At 32.9% G+C, this 13,616-nt stretch overlaps 1 protein-coding gene across 1 annotated transcript in view; it reads right to left on the reverse strand.

Moving 5' to 3' along the window:
* Positions 1-1,603: 1,603 nt before the first annotated feature.
* Positions 1,604-13,616, reverse strand: part of wb (wing blister) — a 129,541-nt gene continuing 117,528 nt past the window's right edge. The window contains exons 23-30 of the mRNA XM_085955467.1: positions 12,730-12,991; positions 11,284-11,614; positions 8,421-8,574; positions 7,437-7,598; positions 5,815-6,096; positions 4,289-4,588; positions 2,343-2,595; positions 1,604-1,840 (exon numbers count right to left, since the gene is read on the reverse strand). Of these exons, the coding sequence (XP_085811593.1) occupies positions 1,698-1,840; positions 2,343-2,595; positions 4,289-4,588; positions 5,815-6,096; positions 7,437-7,598; positions 8,421-8,574; positions 11,284-11,614; positions 12,730-12,991 (1,887 nt within the window). The 3' untranslated portion in view covers positions 1,604-1,697. The remainder of the gene's footprint in view (positions 1,841-2,342; positions 2,596-4,288; positions 4,589-5,814; positions 6,097-7,436; positions 7,599-8,420; positions 8,575-11,283; positions 11,615-12,729; positions 12,992-13,616) is intronic.

Raw genomic sequence — 13,616 nt, forward strand, 5'->3', positions numbered from 1 at the left:
TGAAATACATATGGAGATGTAACCGAAGACGTGAAAGAGAACCTTCTTCTCTATATAAAGATGGAGCGTAAACATAATTTGAAAGTGAAGTAAAAAAAGGTCCCATGGTTCACTGATTATGTTATCTACAAGTGTCTGCATTGTAGTTTCATTCGAAGAGAAATTCACATTTCCAACATGAGATTTACTTGCCAATTTGCATGGCATACGAAAAGACAATCCGTCACATCCGCTGTCGATAATAGAACACTTCGTCTAATTATTACATAGTTGAAAAATACTGTAAAATCGTTACTTAAGTAAGTAAAAATAGAATTAATATCAAAAGGTGGCGGCCATTACTCGAGTTAGTAAATCAGAAACGCCAACTTAACCATGCGTCATTTGTTAGATTAAGTTAAGAAATTGTATATAAAATTCCTTCTGCATAGTTCAAATTCTTTGGATGTGACAGTTTGAAACCGATTGATTAAATTGTTCCGTTCACAAATTCACATACATAATAATAATATGAAAATAATTGTGACTTCTATATTATAAATAATATTAAATATATAACTTAAATAAAACGTAATAATCGATTTGGCACATGTCATGTAAAAAATAATCACATTTAAAAATAAATTATCTATTGTTATTATACACAGTATAAATATTGTACAAATAAACTTTTCACTTTTTTTCACCTGTCACAGAGTTTGTCATGCTATTGAAGGTTTGATTGGAAGGCACGTTCATGTATACACACCTGGACACATTCATAGCGGACAGAAAAGTTTGATTCATTATGGCACTATCATTTTAATACCACTTGTATAAATTAAAAATTGTTCTTTAGTTGCTACTTTTTTCAAATATACACAACTATGTCTAAACTTGTGGAAGCGTTGCATTTCTATCACTACATATTTCATATGTATCCATTTTATAGTCTTTTAAACACTGAACGATTCAACATTTAAGTACAACATCTCTTTCAAAGTGAAATTTTAGGAAAAAAAAAATAAACAAAACAATGAATATACTTCACTGTTGACTGAAATTCTAATGCAAGCAATTGCCAATATGAGGTGTCTTGTTTCCAAAAACCGATTAGTCCACATATAATTTTAATCTATAAGTACTTATGTATTTTCATATGATGTAATGTAACGATTTATAACTCCTAAATCCCATCAAAACCATACAAAAAAAAATTTCAACAACTTAATGACATGACAAATTAAAAAGATATACATATGAACAAATAATGCAGGTATATCCTGTTTTATTTTGCTATTAAGTGTTAATAAGGTGATAAAATTGGGCATATTGTTTTAATTTAAAACCAATCATTAAAATTTGAAAAACACTAAATGTCATTTACCACAAATAATGAAATACGGTGTTTTTGATTTTTTTGGGAATAGACACCTCATTTGACATTTTATTCCTTGTTTCAAATGCATAACGCTCTATTTAATGGATTTCTTCATACAAAGTTAACGTGATTTAAAAATACGTACATATTATGTAGTCATTCAAATGCTTTCTTACCAAATGATGATACATGAGAACAATAAATATTTGTTATTTTTAATACTGAAACAATTTCATTTGTGATATATTATGTACATACATCCTAGAAACATTTATCACAAATATTTAGGAAATTGTGAATATTATTTTATAAGTCCATTATACGATTAATTTAAATTTCACTGAACCGGACAAGAACTTAGCAGAAGATTGTGTAGGTAGTCCATGTCTGTCCAATCTTTACGATATCCTCTTATGGAAACATTTCGAATGCAACCTTTAAAATTATCTTTGGTTGTCAGCGTCCCAGTGGGTGCTCCATCTGGAAAAATTCAAAATGGTCAAATATGCTACCTTGAAAATAAGGTTTGATAGTTAGAGTGGTGAACAAGGAAGAGCCGAGCGGGAGGGGGTATAATATGTTCAATGACATAAAATCGAATATCGAATTTATTTTCTATGGCAAAGTTACACATGTTTAAACACCTCATGTTGGCGAACCTGTAACTTTTTGGCTGTGACAGGACCCTGCATTTGCAGAAGCGGTAAGTAAAATGTTAACATTGTTGCCAACCAAATAAATTATTGTTTCTGTCAATTGTATCAAATTATAATAAGTCGAAGTTGATTGGCAATGGATGAGAAATCAAAGTAGAATTTGTGCATCTTACTATGGGAAACTGAATAATTCTAAATGGCTCCGAACAATTAATAATATGCCTGTCAGACCAGAACGTTACTTTTGCATACTTTGACTCTAAAAAATTTCTCTAAATTTTCAAATATTATAATCTGTTATTTTGATTAAAATATTACAATGTTACCTGGTAGGCCTCCAATATAAAGTGGAGATTGTACGATGGGCTGATTGATGCTGGGTGGAGTGGAGTGGGAGTGGGCGGGACCCGTCCCCACGTCTGTCTCTTCTGGCTGCTGATCCACCCGCACGGTGAGTTCGTCGGCCGAAAATAACGCCGAGATGTTATGCCATGTGTTGTCACACAGGCCAAACTGCGTCGGGAGACTGGTCTCCACTCTGAAGCGTCTGCCCGATAGGGTGAGCACTGAGATCACCACCTGTTTCAAATTGTGTTTATATCAAAGCATTGAAGATTTTTTTTTCCTAGTCATATTGGATTTTCACGTTAATCCAAAATTGTAAGAAATATAAATAAAATCAAATTGGATCTATTACCATATTATTTTATCTGTAACATTTTAAATTATTGGTTATTAGGTTTTTAAAAATCCATATGGTTTAGGAATTACCTAGTTATAAATCATTACAGTAGAAATTTAGTTATCTGGATTTTCTTTTTGATCATAAGTTTTGTATGATTACAAGAAAATGGGACAATTAAATATCCAGTAAAAAGGGTGATTTTTCCAAAAAATATTATTAAAATGTTTATTTATGGATGTAAAAAAGATAGGTACCTAAGTCTAAAAACATCAATTCTCAGGGCAGCTATTTGTACGTCATCACTTGAAGATAAACTCCATAACTGATACATAGTAGGAAAGTTAAATTTGCTATCGGGATATGACATACAGGATGCATGTTGGAATTTTTATCACATTATTGTTCAACTTTACTGTGTAAATGACAACATAATACATTTATTTCTACTCTCAGAATATTATGCACTTTTTCAAACAGTTATCCACAATAATGTAGAATCACGTGAATAAAGAAAATTGTGTTGTCATTTTTAACTCGGGAAACAAATCCAGAACTTAAATTAGACATGAAAATATGCTTAGTAAGTTAGTGGTTATGGGAAAAATTATAGTCTTTTGAGATACCCGGGGTTCCAGCGGCTAGCTCAGGTGTCCATCGAACCCCGGATTCACAAAAAAAAGAGTTAAACGATTGGAGTGTAAATAAAACACGGCCTTTCGTGCTCGTAACGTGGTCTTCTTATATTTTCTTAATTTTTAGTTTTACAAATTATATTTGGGATTTTTACAGTTGTAGTCGTCAGGTCCGTACGATTTGAAAACCAGAAGCTCACTACTTTCTTTCTCTTTTTCAAATTTCACGCCGTCCAGCAAAAAGGACTCTCGTGATTGGCCAAACTTTATCGCGTGATGCTTTTGATTTGACAAATCACGAGGACCACCCCGGCGCAGGCGCGTGGAAATTTATTATATATGAATACTTATATTTAGTCTTAAAATTATCTCTCTCATCCATCATCATTTATACTTTTTTAAGTCAAATTAAAAACGTCAAATTATATGATTTTCACACACCGGACGAAGGCTTTTACTTATGAATAAAAAAATTACGTAGTTAAGCAAGGAATCAGATTTTTATGAAGCCGTTTCTAGAGGTCAGGGTTACGTTTCGACTTATGACTACTAAATGATTATTTTACACCGGGAGAAGCCCGCCTGTAACAGGGGTGTATCACTTTGTTCCTCAAGCAATTTACCCAATTTGATCATTCACACCAAACCTATGTTGGTACAATGACCACATGGCTCTGACTGATATCATTCCAAACTTCTTAAAATAATGTTCTAAAAATACTGTTCATAGATTTGTATGTGAAAGAATGAAGAGTTTGTAGTTCCATCGATGACTGCTAACGTATAATAATATAATCACGCACCTATGATATAATAGTATGGTTAAAGACAATATTATCGCTATAGAGAAGGTTTCGTTCAAATGTTTGAGCATTCAATTTATTGATAAAAGATGGCACTTGGAAAAGTCCGGATGGGGACAATATAATTTTGATTTATACTATAAGTTACTCACTTTAGCATTGTACAGCTCCAGTGACAGTGCGGGTGAATTGATATTGGAATGCGCAATGCTCAGAAGGACTCCGTTCATTTCCACCGTCCGGAATTCCAACTGCAGCTCCAGGTGGGATCCGATGACGAACTGCTTCATGTAAATGGCAAACGCATCGCCCGGAAAGTATGAACCTCGTTCGATGGTAGGGAAACACTGCCCCACGTTCTGATGAAGGGCTGCATCTTTCACGAGATCTTCTGGTTTTCCGTTGACGTTCAGTTTCCTTATGCATCCTTTGAAGCCCTCTATCTTTGCCATCTGATTTAATAAAATGTATTTAGTAGGTACATCAAAATGCATATGTTAGAAGAGGCCCTAAATTGCATAGTATTTTTTGTTGTTAAAATAAAATCGACATTCAACTACATATTGAATGAAAATATAGAAATTAATATGTAATGTGAACTCATTGATGAAGGTAATTGAAATAAAAATTAACAATGCATTAAATTGTACAATTAAATACCAAAATAAAGAATGAGAGTAAATTTGTTATGTACACTGTTAGACTTTAAAACTGAGGTGGGTAACCCTTTCATCAATTGCCATATTAGTTAAAATTTCAGGTGCAAATTAATATTTATGAAATTGTGACAAATTTGAGTTTGTCAGCTTCCAAAGTAAAGAAAACATTTTTCTAATGGTGTGGTGCTGGCTGTATCTTGACATTTTATGATTCCCACTCATGGAGTCAATGGTAAAACATAGCTATCAATTAATACTTACTAAAATTATTATGATTCATCTATGCCGGTAGTTAACCAAGCGACATTGGATAACACAGATTTTAAAACATGCATTTGCGTCTGTTTTCTTTACAATATAATATCCCATTGACAAATAAAGTATTTTTCCTATTTCATTAACTATTGAGCAAACATAATTTCTTTATTTTTTTATACAAGCGCTGATATTGAAGATAAATTACCCGCTTCTGGGTCCACAAAATGGCACCTGGAGAAGTTGTGAAAGCCATAATCAAAATAAATTGACAAAAACAATACTAGGTACAAAATTATTACTATAATATCGTCAGTTCCTATTAAAAAAGTCGGATCTGAAATTTTGTCATTTTCGGATTATTACGTAAAAGTTATTTAAACACTTTAAACATTTATACCACAATCACAGTTTTTTTTGTTTGAAAAATTTCGAGATATTCAAGTTAAAAATGACGGATCTACCGAGAGTGTCCGAATAACAATGTCGGTTCTTACCAACCGACATTGTTGGCTGGGCGTGGGTGAGCAAGATGCGTCGGATCTGACAGTTGCTGCTATGTTCACCGGACAGACGGATGTTTTTATAAACGTTTAGAAAAGTTTCTATAACCCGTATTTTTATTCATTATGGCAAGCAATAGGTCACAAAGGATATTTGATGAAACATCTTTGATTGCTCGTACTGAAAAATAGCATTTTGCAGATCCGACTTTTTTAATAGGGACCGACGATATGTAGGTATAATCTATTTCCTTAACTTACTTGTTCTGGGATCATTATAGCTATTGATTTATCAGGAAGCCCTCCGACGTAGAGCATATTGCTCAAAGCCAGTTTTCTTGGCATTCTAGTGAGAGTACTTCTTTGCCCGACTGTCATTGTAAGCTTCTTCTGGACAGACCTTATAACTACGTGGTGCCAAGCTCCGTCATTTGTTATTAATGGTATTGTCAACTCTCTCTTCTTTTTGGCTTTCAATGAAAGTGTTACTTTACCGTCTCTCAAGAAAACAGCTATCAAATGCCGATGTCTTTCTTTAGTTCCCTGAAAAGATAAATTCTATTTAACACATACATCTCCTGTGTTACCACGTAAAAATTTGAGCTATTAAATTTTATATAAATCTTTAAAGGTACTAAAAATATAAAGTATGTTTACAGACCTACAAACTTATCTAAAGAATGGATGGGGGAGCCACTGTCGACAACTACAAAATCAACTCGCAACTGGACAGAATCTGACATTCGAAAGACGTTTTCAAAATGGCATCCATATGGTAGTTCGTAGTTCAATTTTTGACCGTTCGTTAGTAAGTTTGTAGGACTGTATTTGTTTGTTCCTTCCAAATTTGAAGTTTTACCATAGATTAAAGCCTCAATTACATTGAGCTTCTTTACGAGCTGTTTATTGGCGAATTTACAATCTGCCTGTAAAGTCGCCCAGTGTAATCATCGAATAAGCTAATAAGCAGGTTGTAAACACACTACCGAGAAACGCCCGCTTTTAAATTCGCCAATAAACAGCTCGTAAAGAAGCTCAATGTGATTGAGGCTTTAGACAAGGTTTGCTTGTTTTGGATTCTATTTTAATTTGATATTCTTTTGTTTGACTTTGCTGTCAGGATTATTTATTATCGGCTCTCGTGGTGCAATGCGCAAGGCGCTGGCCTTCCATCACGGAGTTCTGGGTTCGATTCCCAGTGAGGTCAAAATATATTTACATAATCTGATATGTAAATTCCTCAAGCCTGGAAGTTTTACTACTATTATTGGGCTTCACAGCCTGTTGTGGTGTTTAATAAAGAAACTAATGAAATAAAAAAAATCCATGCCTAGATTAAACATTTATTTTTTGATATTGGACAATGTGATTATTTATATTATTGTTTTGTTACATAAGATAAATGTATATCCACCAACGAAGCCATCTCCTGCGAAACTGGGTACTTCAGTTAGTTAAATAGTGAGTAAAGGCCAGATACTTTGTCATACTTAACTACCGCATAACGTTAGACCGCTGAAATCGGCCGTTACCATAGCGACACCAGTAAATAGTGAAAGAATTGAGAATTTCATCTTGCATACGACTAATTAAAATTCAATACTATATTTATTAATTAATTTATTAAAGTAGAATTAACAAAAATAACTTTGTTTCAACACCATCGTAATAGGTACTATATTTTCTATGTACAATAATATAGTGACTATTGTGACAGATGCCATATGCGTTTCTCAATTCTCCCAATAATTAGTCTGATGTTAGTTATGTTATTTAACTGGCAGCATCTCTGATTATATAACCCAGATATATTATATAATTTTGGCAGGTAGGTACTATAATATATTATGACTAAATATTATTCTTTGTTTTTTGTAACTTACAGGAGTCATAAATAATAAGCCATTTGGATAAAATGTCCTGAAATCAAATTCCACTATGAAATCTCGCAGCCATATATTTCTTCCAGTAAGGTAGACCTGGGCATAACTGTTAGATACATCTCCAAATTTTACAGCGCCTGGTTCTAAAGTGTAACTATTCACCTAAAAATTGATAGAACTCATATATTATTTGATGTTGTTATCCAATGTATTTTTTTCCCCCCAATATTTCTTATAACAAGATGTTCACCTAAACATTGTCTTCTCATGAGCTTTACATAGAATATCGGATCTTTTATTACAAATTAATATAACCAAAGATATCCATTTTTAAAATCACCTTTTGTATGAGATGCCAATACATTCCTGCGCTTCTATTCTATACATAAGACTGCTTTCGGCCGCTTTCTAGGGTAGGAGAGTATCCAAGTATTAACACTTATTGTAGCAATTACAATAAGTTAGTTGTAATTAATTGTAAGTGCTATGTTTTAACAGCACCTCTCTTGGCTGTGATAAATTTTAGAGTGAGATAGACAGTTTTGAGAGTTCAGACGGCTAACTTATTGTAATTGTTACAAGTGTTATTATTTCTGTACTTTCCTACCCTAGTTAGCTGCCGTAAAGGCCGAAAGCAGTCTTGTGTGTAGAATAGATGCGCAGAGCGGTTTGCTTATTTGCTAATTTGTCACAAATTTAAACAATTATTATTGCAATTGGAAATACTAGGAAGGTCAGAGGTTTAATTGAAAAAAAAAACATTGTGAATTTCAAGGATAATGCTTCCTTGTTTTCTTTGTTTATTTCGGTTGTTATTGACGAATCAGCATTTACAATGAGTTCATTCATTTCTACATTTCACAGTTGTTTTTGATACAATATGGTATTTTCAAGTAAAATTACAATTATTAATCAATTGATACACCAATTTAAAGTCACGTAATTGTGTTGTATTTAATATTAATTATGATGAACATTGTTTACCTTGTGACATCCTTTAGAAGTTTTGTTGGAGTCCGATTCTGATTGTTCGGTATTTAGCAGGTTAGCTCCGATCTCAAATTCTTCCCCCATTGGAGGGCCAAGTCGGCCAATCAGAGCATGATTCATCGAAATGACATCATTCATAGAAATAATTCTGAAAATACAAAAAAAAAATCTTCGTATTATACTTCAATAAATAACCCTAGAAACTGAAGTAGGGTGTGTTTTGGCTTCCTGCAACAATTCTCTCCTGGCATAATAGGTAATTTTCCAAATCGGTACCACAAGTTTACGACAGTCATTGCTAGCTAGCTTCAGTCTAGACAGCAAATTTTTGACCAGCCTCTTCTCTCCTGCATCCTATCCTATCACTGGACAATATTTTGGTTTATTATCATGTATAATTATGGCGTACATGACTTAGTCGGTGGAGTCCAGCCAATCGTCATAGATTGAAATGCATTCGATTCTTTAAACAAACCGTAGAGTACAGAATTGTATTTTTTTCTCGAACTTAAGGTATGTTTCTGAGGCAATTCACTACTGCTGTTCCAATGTAACATTCTTAAATCTTGTGTATTATTCATTCACATGTCCGCGATGGCCGAGCGGCTAACGTGATGGCTTATAATGTTGTGAGTCCCAGATCTTAGGATAGGGCAGTGGTCGGCAAACCACGGCTCGCGAGCCACACATGGCTCTTTGGCCCCTCGAGTGTGGCTCTACCACAAATGACCACGTACGGACTAAAATAGTGAAAGATAGAATAGTCTGTCTTCGAATATAACCAACCAGCAAGTCGAAGATCTTAAATTGGTTTCATATTTATAAATAGTAGTTGAAGAGTTTTGTGACATAAATGATACAGGACAAATTCGTACGATTTATTTCATATACAGGTAATAAAGAAGAACTTTTAGGATTATTGCCACTCTGTGGAGAGGATATTGCAAATGCTGTAATTTAGTGGATGGAAAAACATCATATTCCGCTCGATAAAATTGTGCCAATTTCAACAGATAGGGCGAACAGTATGACGGTGTAGGAAAAGGGTTTGTTACTATTTTGAAAGAAAAAATAAGCACACTGCATCATTCGTCAAACAGCGCTTCAGCGCTTCGTGCGCAGATATTTCCAAAAGAAATTTGCAAAGTTAGCTCTTAATCATCGCCAATTTTTTTTTAATTAGTTTAGTACGCAGATCTTCTGCTGCATAACAGGGTACGTCGGTTATCAAGAGTAAACGTTTTAAAATGTTTCGCTTCCTTATTAACAGAAATTAAAGCATTTCTCCTTGAGAAGGGTGTTCACTATCCAGAAAGAGGTAACGGTCAATCAGTTGATCCAAAAATTTTATTTCATGGGAGACGTTACGTCTCAGCTAAATCAGCTTAATCGTAAACTGCAGGGGGAAGGAAACACATTTTATTCGATGTTAGAAGAAGTTATTTCATTCGAAAACAAATTATCCCTTTTTGCTTAAAATTTCGAAAGAGAATCTTCGATTCACTTTCAAAGCCTGCTAAAACATCGCTACGAAAATAATTCTGATATTGATATTTGCTATTTCAAAACTTTGTCTTTGTTAAAAAAAACCTCTTAATGCTATGGTAACAGAATTATTTTTGCTCCCCTTAATGTTGACATTGGCAACTTTGAAATTTTGAAATGCAATTGCTGGATTTAAAAATGAAGAATTATGGAGCTCTAAATTCCAACGTCTCAACGGAGAAAAACAAATATGAATATGGTTCATAGCACAAGTAGTCTTCTGTGAAAGACCTGGAGAAGGAAGTCATTATGATTTTTAACACCTGGAATAGTATTCCTGGCTCATAATATGATCAATTGAAAAAACTAGCGTTTGCTGTTCTTTCCCTTTCCGGTTCTACATATTCATGCGAACAATCTTTTGCAAGCATGAACCTTATCAAGAGTAAATCGAGAAATCGTCTTATTGATGAAAACCTGGAATCGTACCTAAAATTAAAAACAACAATATACAATCCTGACTTACCCAAACTTTTCAAGGAGATGGAAGGCAATTTTTAATTTAAAGAGAATTGATGTAATTTATAACTCTATAGACTTTATTGATTTATTTTATGGACACCTTACTTACAATTTATTTTTTATCAATAAATGATATCATTATTAAGTACAACAATTTTTTTAGTGTACCTACCTATAGTTTAATTAAGACTTAAAACTTTAATTAAAATTTGTTAAGTTAATAATTAGTGTACCTGCATCTATAGTTTAAGTTTAAGAAATTTGGCTCTTCAAAGAAATCGCAATCGTTGTACTGTTGATATTTGGCTCTCTTGACTAATGAGTTTGCCGACCACTGGGATAGGGCATGGTCAAAAAAATTATCATTGAATAAAAAAAATAAAAGCTGAAATAATATCTCAATTTCGGTAAATTGAGAGTTTTGTCAAATCCAGGGCTTCGAACTGTTATTTTTTTTTCATTCCAGTTCAAGTAAAAACAATTACATCGGTTCGGTTCCAATTTTCGTTAAAAATAATGGTTTTTCTGGATTTCTGTTTTCGGTTTGAAGCCCTGATTTAATCCACATATTCAATAATTTAAATGACAATATTTAAAGTTTATGTTGAAATATAATATTAATAAATATATTCATAACCGAAATAATTTACAACTTCATCACACATTACACTTTGTATCTCCTGTAAAATTTGTAAATTTTGGGTGATGACATAATTATTGTTTGTCATAGGATTTTTTTACTGAAGCTCTCTTGTTAATGTACCTACGATTCTATTGTTAATGTACCTACTGTATGAACCTTATGTCAGTCCATGAAAGAATCCAAGATTGGTAATAAACCATTACTTACGTTCCGTCAAATACAACATCTTTTATTGCTCCGCGCAGTGAAACAGTTGACGCAATATGTTGATCAGTAACATCTGTATCGTTCAGCAGCTCGGGAACTCCGCCCAAGAACAAGCCTCCGCCTTCTCCGTTTATCGGTGGTCTGGCATGGATCACTACTGAACCAGGCGGCAGGGAGCCAATAGCCTGGGGAATATCATCCACAAACAGTTCCACTTTGCGGCCATTCTTGACTATACTCAATGAATGGAATAAACCATCGTTCAATGCGGTCATGTTTGACACTAACTTCAGGTCTCCTTTGCCAGCATTCATTAAAAGGTGTATCCTCCCTGAAAAACATCAAAATATTGTCATTTAGGCTTAGATGAATTTAATTTGTGTCTCATTTAAACCATTTGATAACTCATACTTCCATAAAAATTTATGAACTAAATGTAGATGTCATTATGAATCTATTGTTTCTATAGTGTTTCACAAATGGGGTTCTTTGAGGTACAATGAAACATTCCATGAGGGTTGCTGGTATTTCTAAGGTATGATTTTGATAAAGGGATTGAAGACAAGCCAAAAATATTTCAATTACACTTAAACGAAGCGGTCTGGATTATTGATTTTATTAAATCTAGACTGATAATTAAATTTTAAATTATATTACATAATCTTATGTGTCGCTAAATTTCAAAATCCGCCATAACACTTTTTTGAAATAATTAAGATATATCAATCGATTCGTTTTTAAAATCTCTAGATGAAAATTTTATCGCCTCATTCAAAATCCGCTATGATTGACTGTCATTTATGAAACAAAATCAAAATCAATGCGTCTATAAATTTAACGACACATAATATATAATCATATTTAGGTATGGTCCCAATATTGAAGCTAGATTTGATATAAATAGAAAGGATTTCAAGTTATTCAAGTTAAACACATATTATATTTTTATAAAAATCGGTGTTATTTAAAATAAATATAAAAAATATTGGCACTATGAATTTATAGAAAATTTAATGAACTAAATTTTAATAATGAATATGACCATAAAATAATTTGTAATAATAAGATGGGATCCTTTAACTCATTTAGTGCTAACACCGCGGCTGGCGCGTTTGGAGCAGTTGGCCATTAGATATAATTAACGTGTTATTTAAATGTGGTAATCAAAAGATAATTAAAAGGTCAACAGTAATTATTGTATTAAAAATTCTTATTTCATAACATTTTTTAAAAATTGTGAGTTTACCTTTGATTTAAAATAAAAAATATTTTTCAGATACATATTTATTAATTAATACAGTTTATATTGTAGATTATTAAAAAAATGTCTCAAATTGCAAGCTTCGTATTTTTCCGCTAGGTGCCTCTGGTAGGTAAAGACTTCGCCTTAAGAATAATGTTTTCATTTTATGTTTAGTTTATCTATGGTAAAAATATTATAAATACCTTCCACGAGTGAAAATGAATAGAATCCTTCAGTGTTGCTGGAAGAGTCCTCCATATTTGTGAAATCCGGTATAGTTGTGTAAAGATAATCCGAAATAACTTCATTACTCCGGAAAACATGGTAGAAGTGTGGAGAAGACAGTAATAAAAATGCGTTTGGCTGTAAAGTTCTGAACATAAATCCGACATGGCTTTTTCTACGTAATGTGTGTGCTGGCAACTCCAAGAAACCGTCTCCATAGAATCCTACTGATGACAGAAGCTAAAAAATAGAAAAACTTTGTTACATATTTGAAATTTAAATTTACATACGGAGGAAACTCAATTTAGATTCTTCAAATGCGCTTTGTTGCAATGATTATGAAGAATATTTAATTGTTAATTGGGGGCGTGGTAAGAACTTGCACATCGAGGCCCCCTTCACAGTGATCAGCTGAGTAATCTTATCAATACCGGCAATAAAATGCCGGACACAACTACTAACTTTGTATTAGCTTTTACAGATGGCAGTATCTGTATTATATTTTCAATAATAAATAATACAATACCGGAATCCAAATTATTACTTTAAATTTTTTCATAGAAATAGGCAGATACTAAGATATATGTTTAAAGTAGTTAGGTATGCTGATACCACAGAATAGATTAATAAGATAGGAATATAAAAGCCATCGCCATGGACCAAGGATTTGAAGCAGGGTACTTTATGACAGCAAGCCATAAAACCCAAGTTTAAAAAAATGCACTGACTGTCCCCAAATATTGAAAGCATGTCACATTAAAGTGACAAACTCGCATATTATTATGATACAGATGTAACTATTGAAAATAACATATTCTTTAACATGTCGTCGCTGTAGGATTGGTTTCCCGAATAGACCAAATGT

The sequence above is a fragment of the Rhyacophila brunnea genome, unplaced genomic scaffold (assembly GCF_057557595.1).
Source record: "Rhyacophila brunnea isolate RB1 unplaced genomic scaffold, BYU_Rbru_1.0 scaffold_5, whole genome shotgun sequence".
Classification (NCBI taxonomy): domain Eukaryota; kingdom Metazoa; phylum Arthropoda; class Insecta; order Trichoptera; family Rhyacophilidae; genus Rhyacophila; species Rhyacophila brunnea.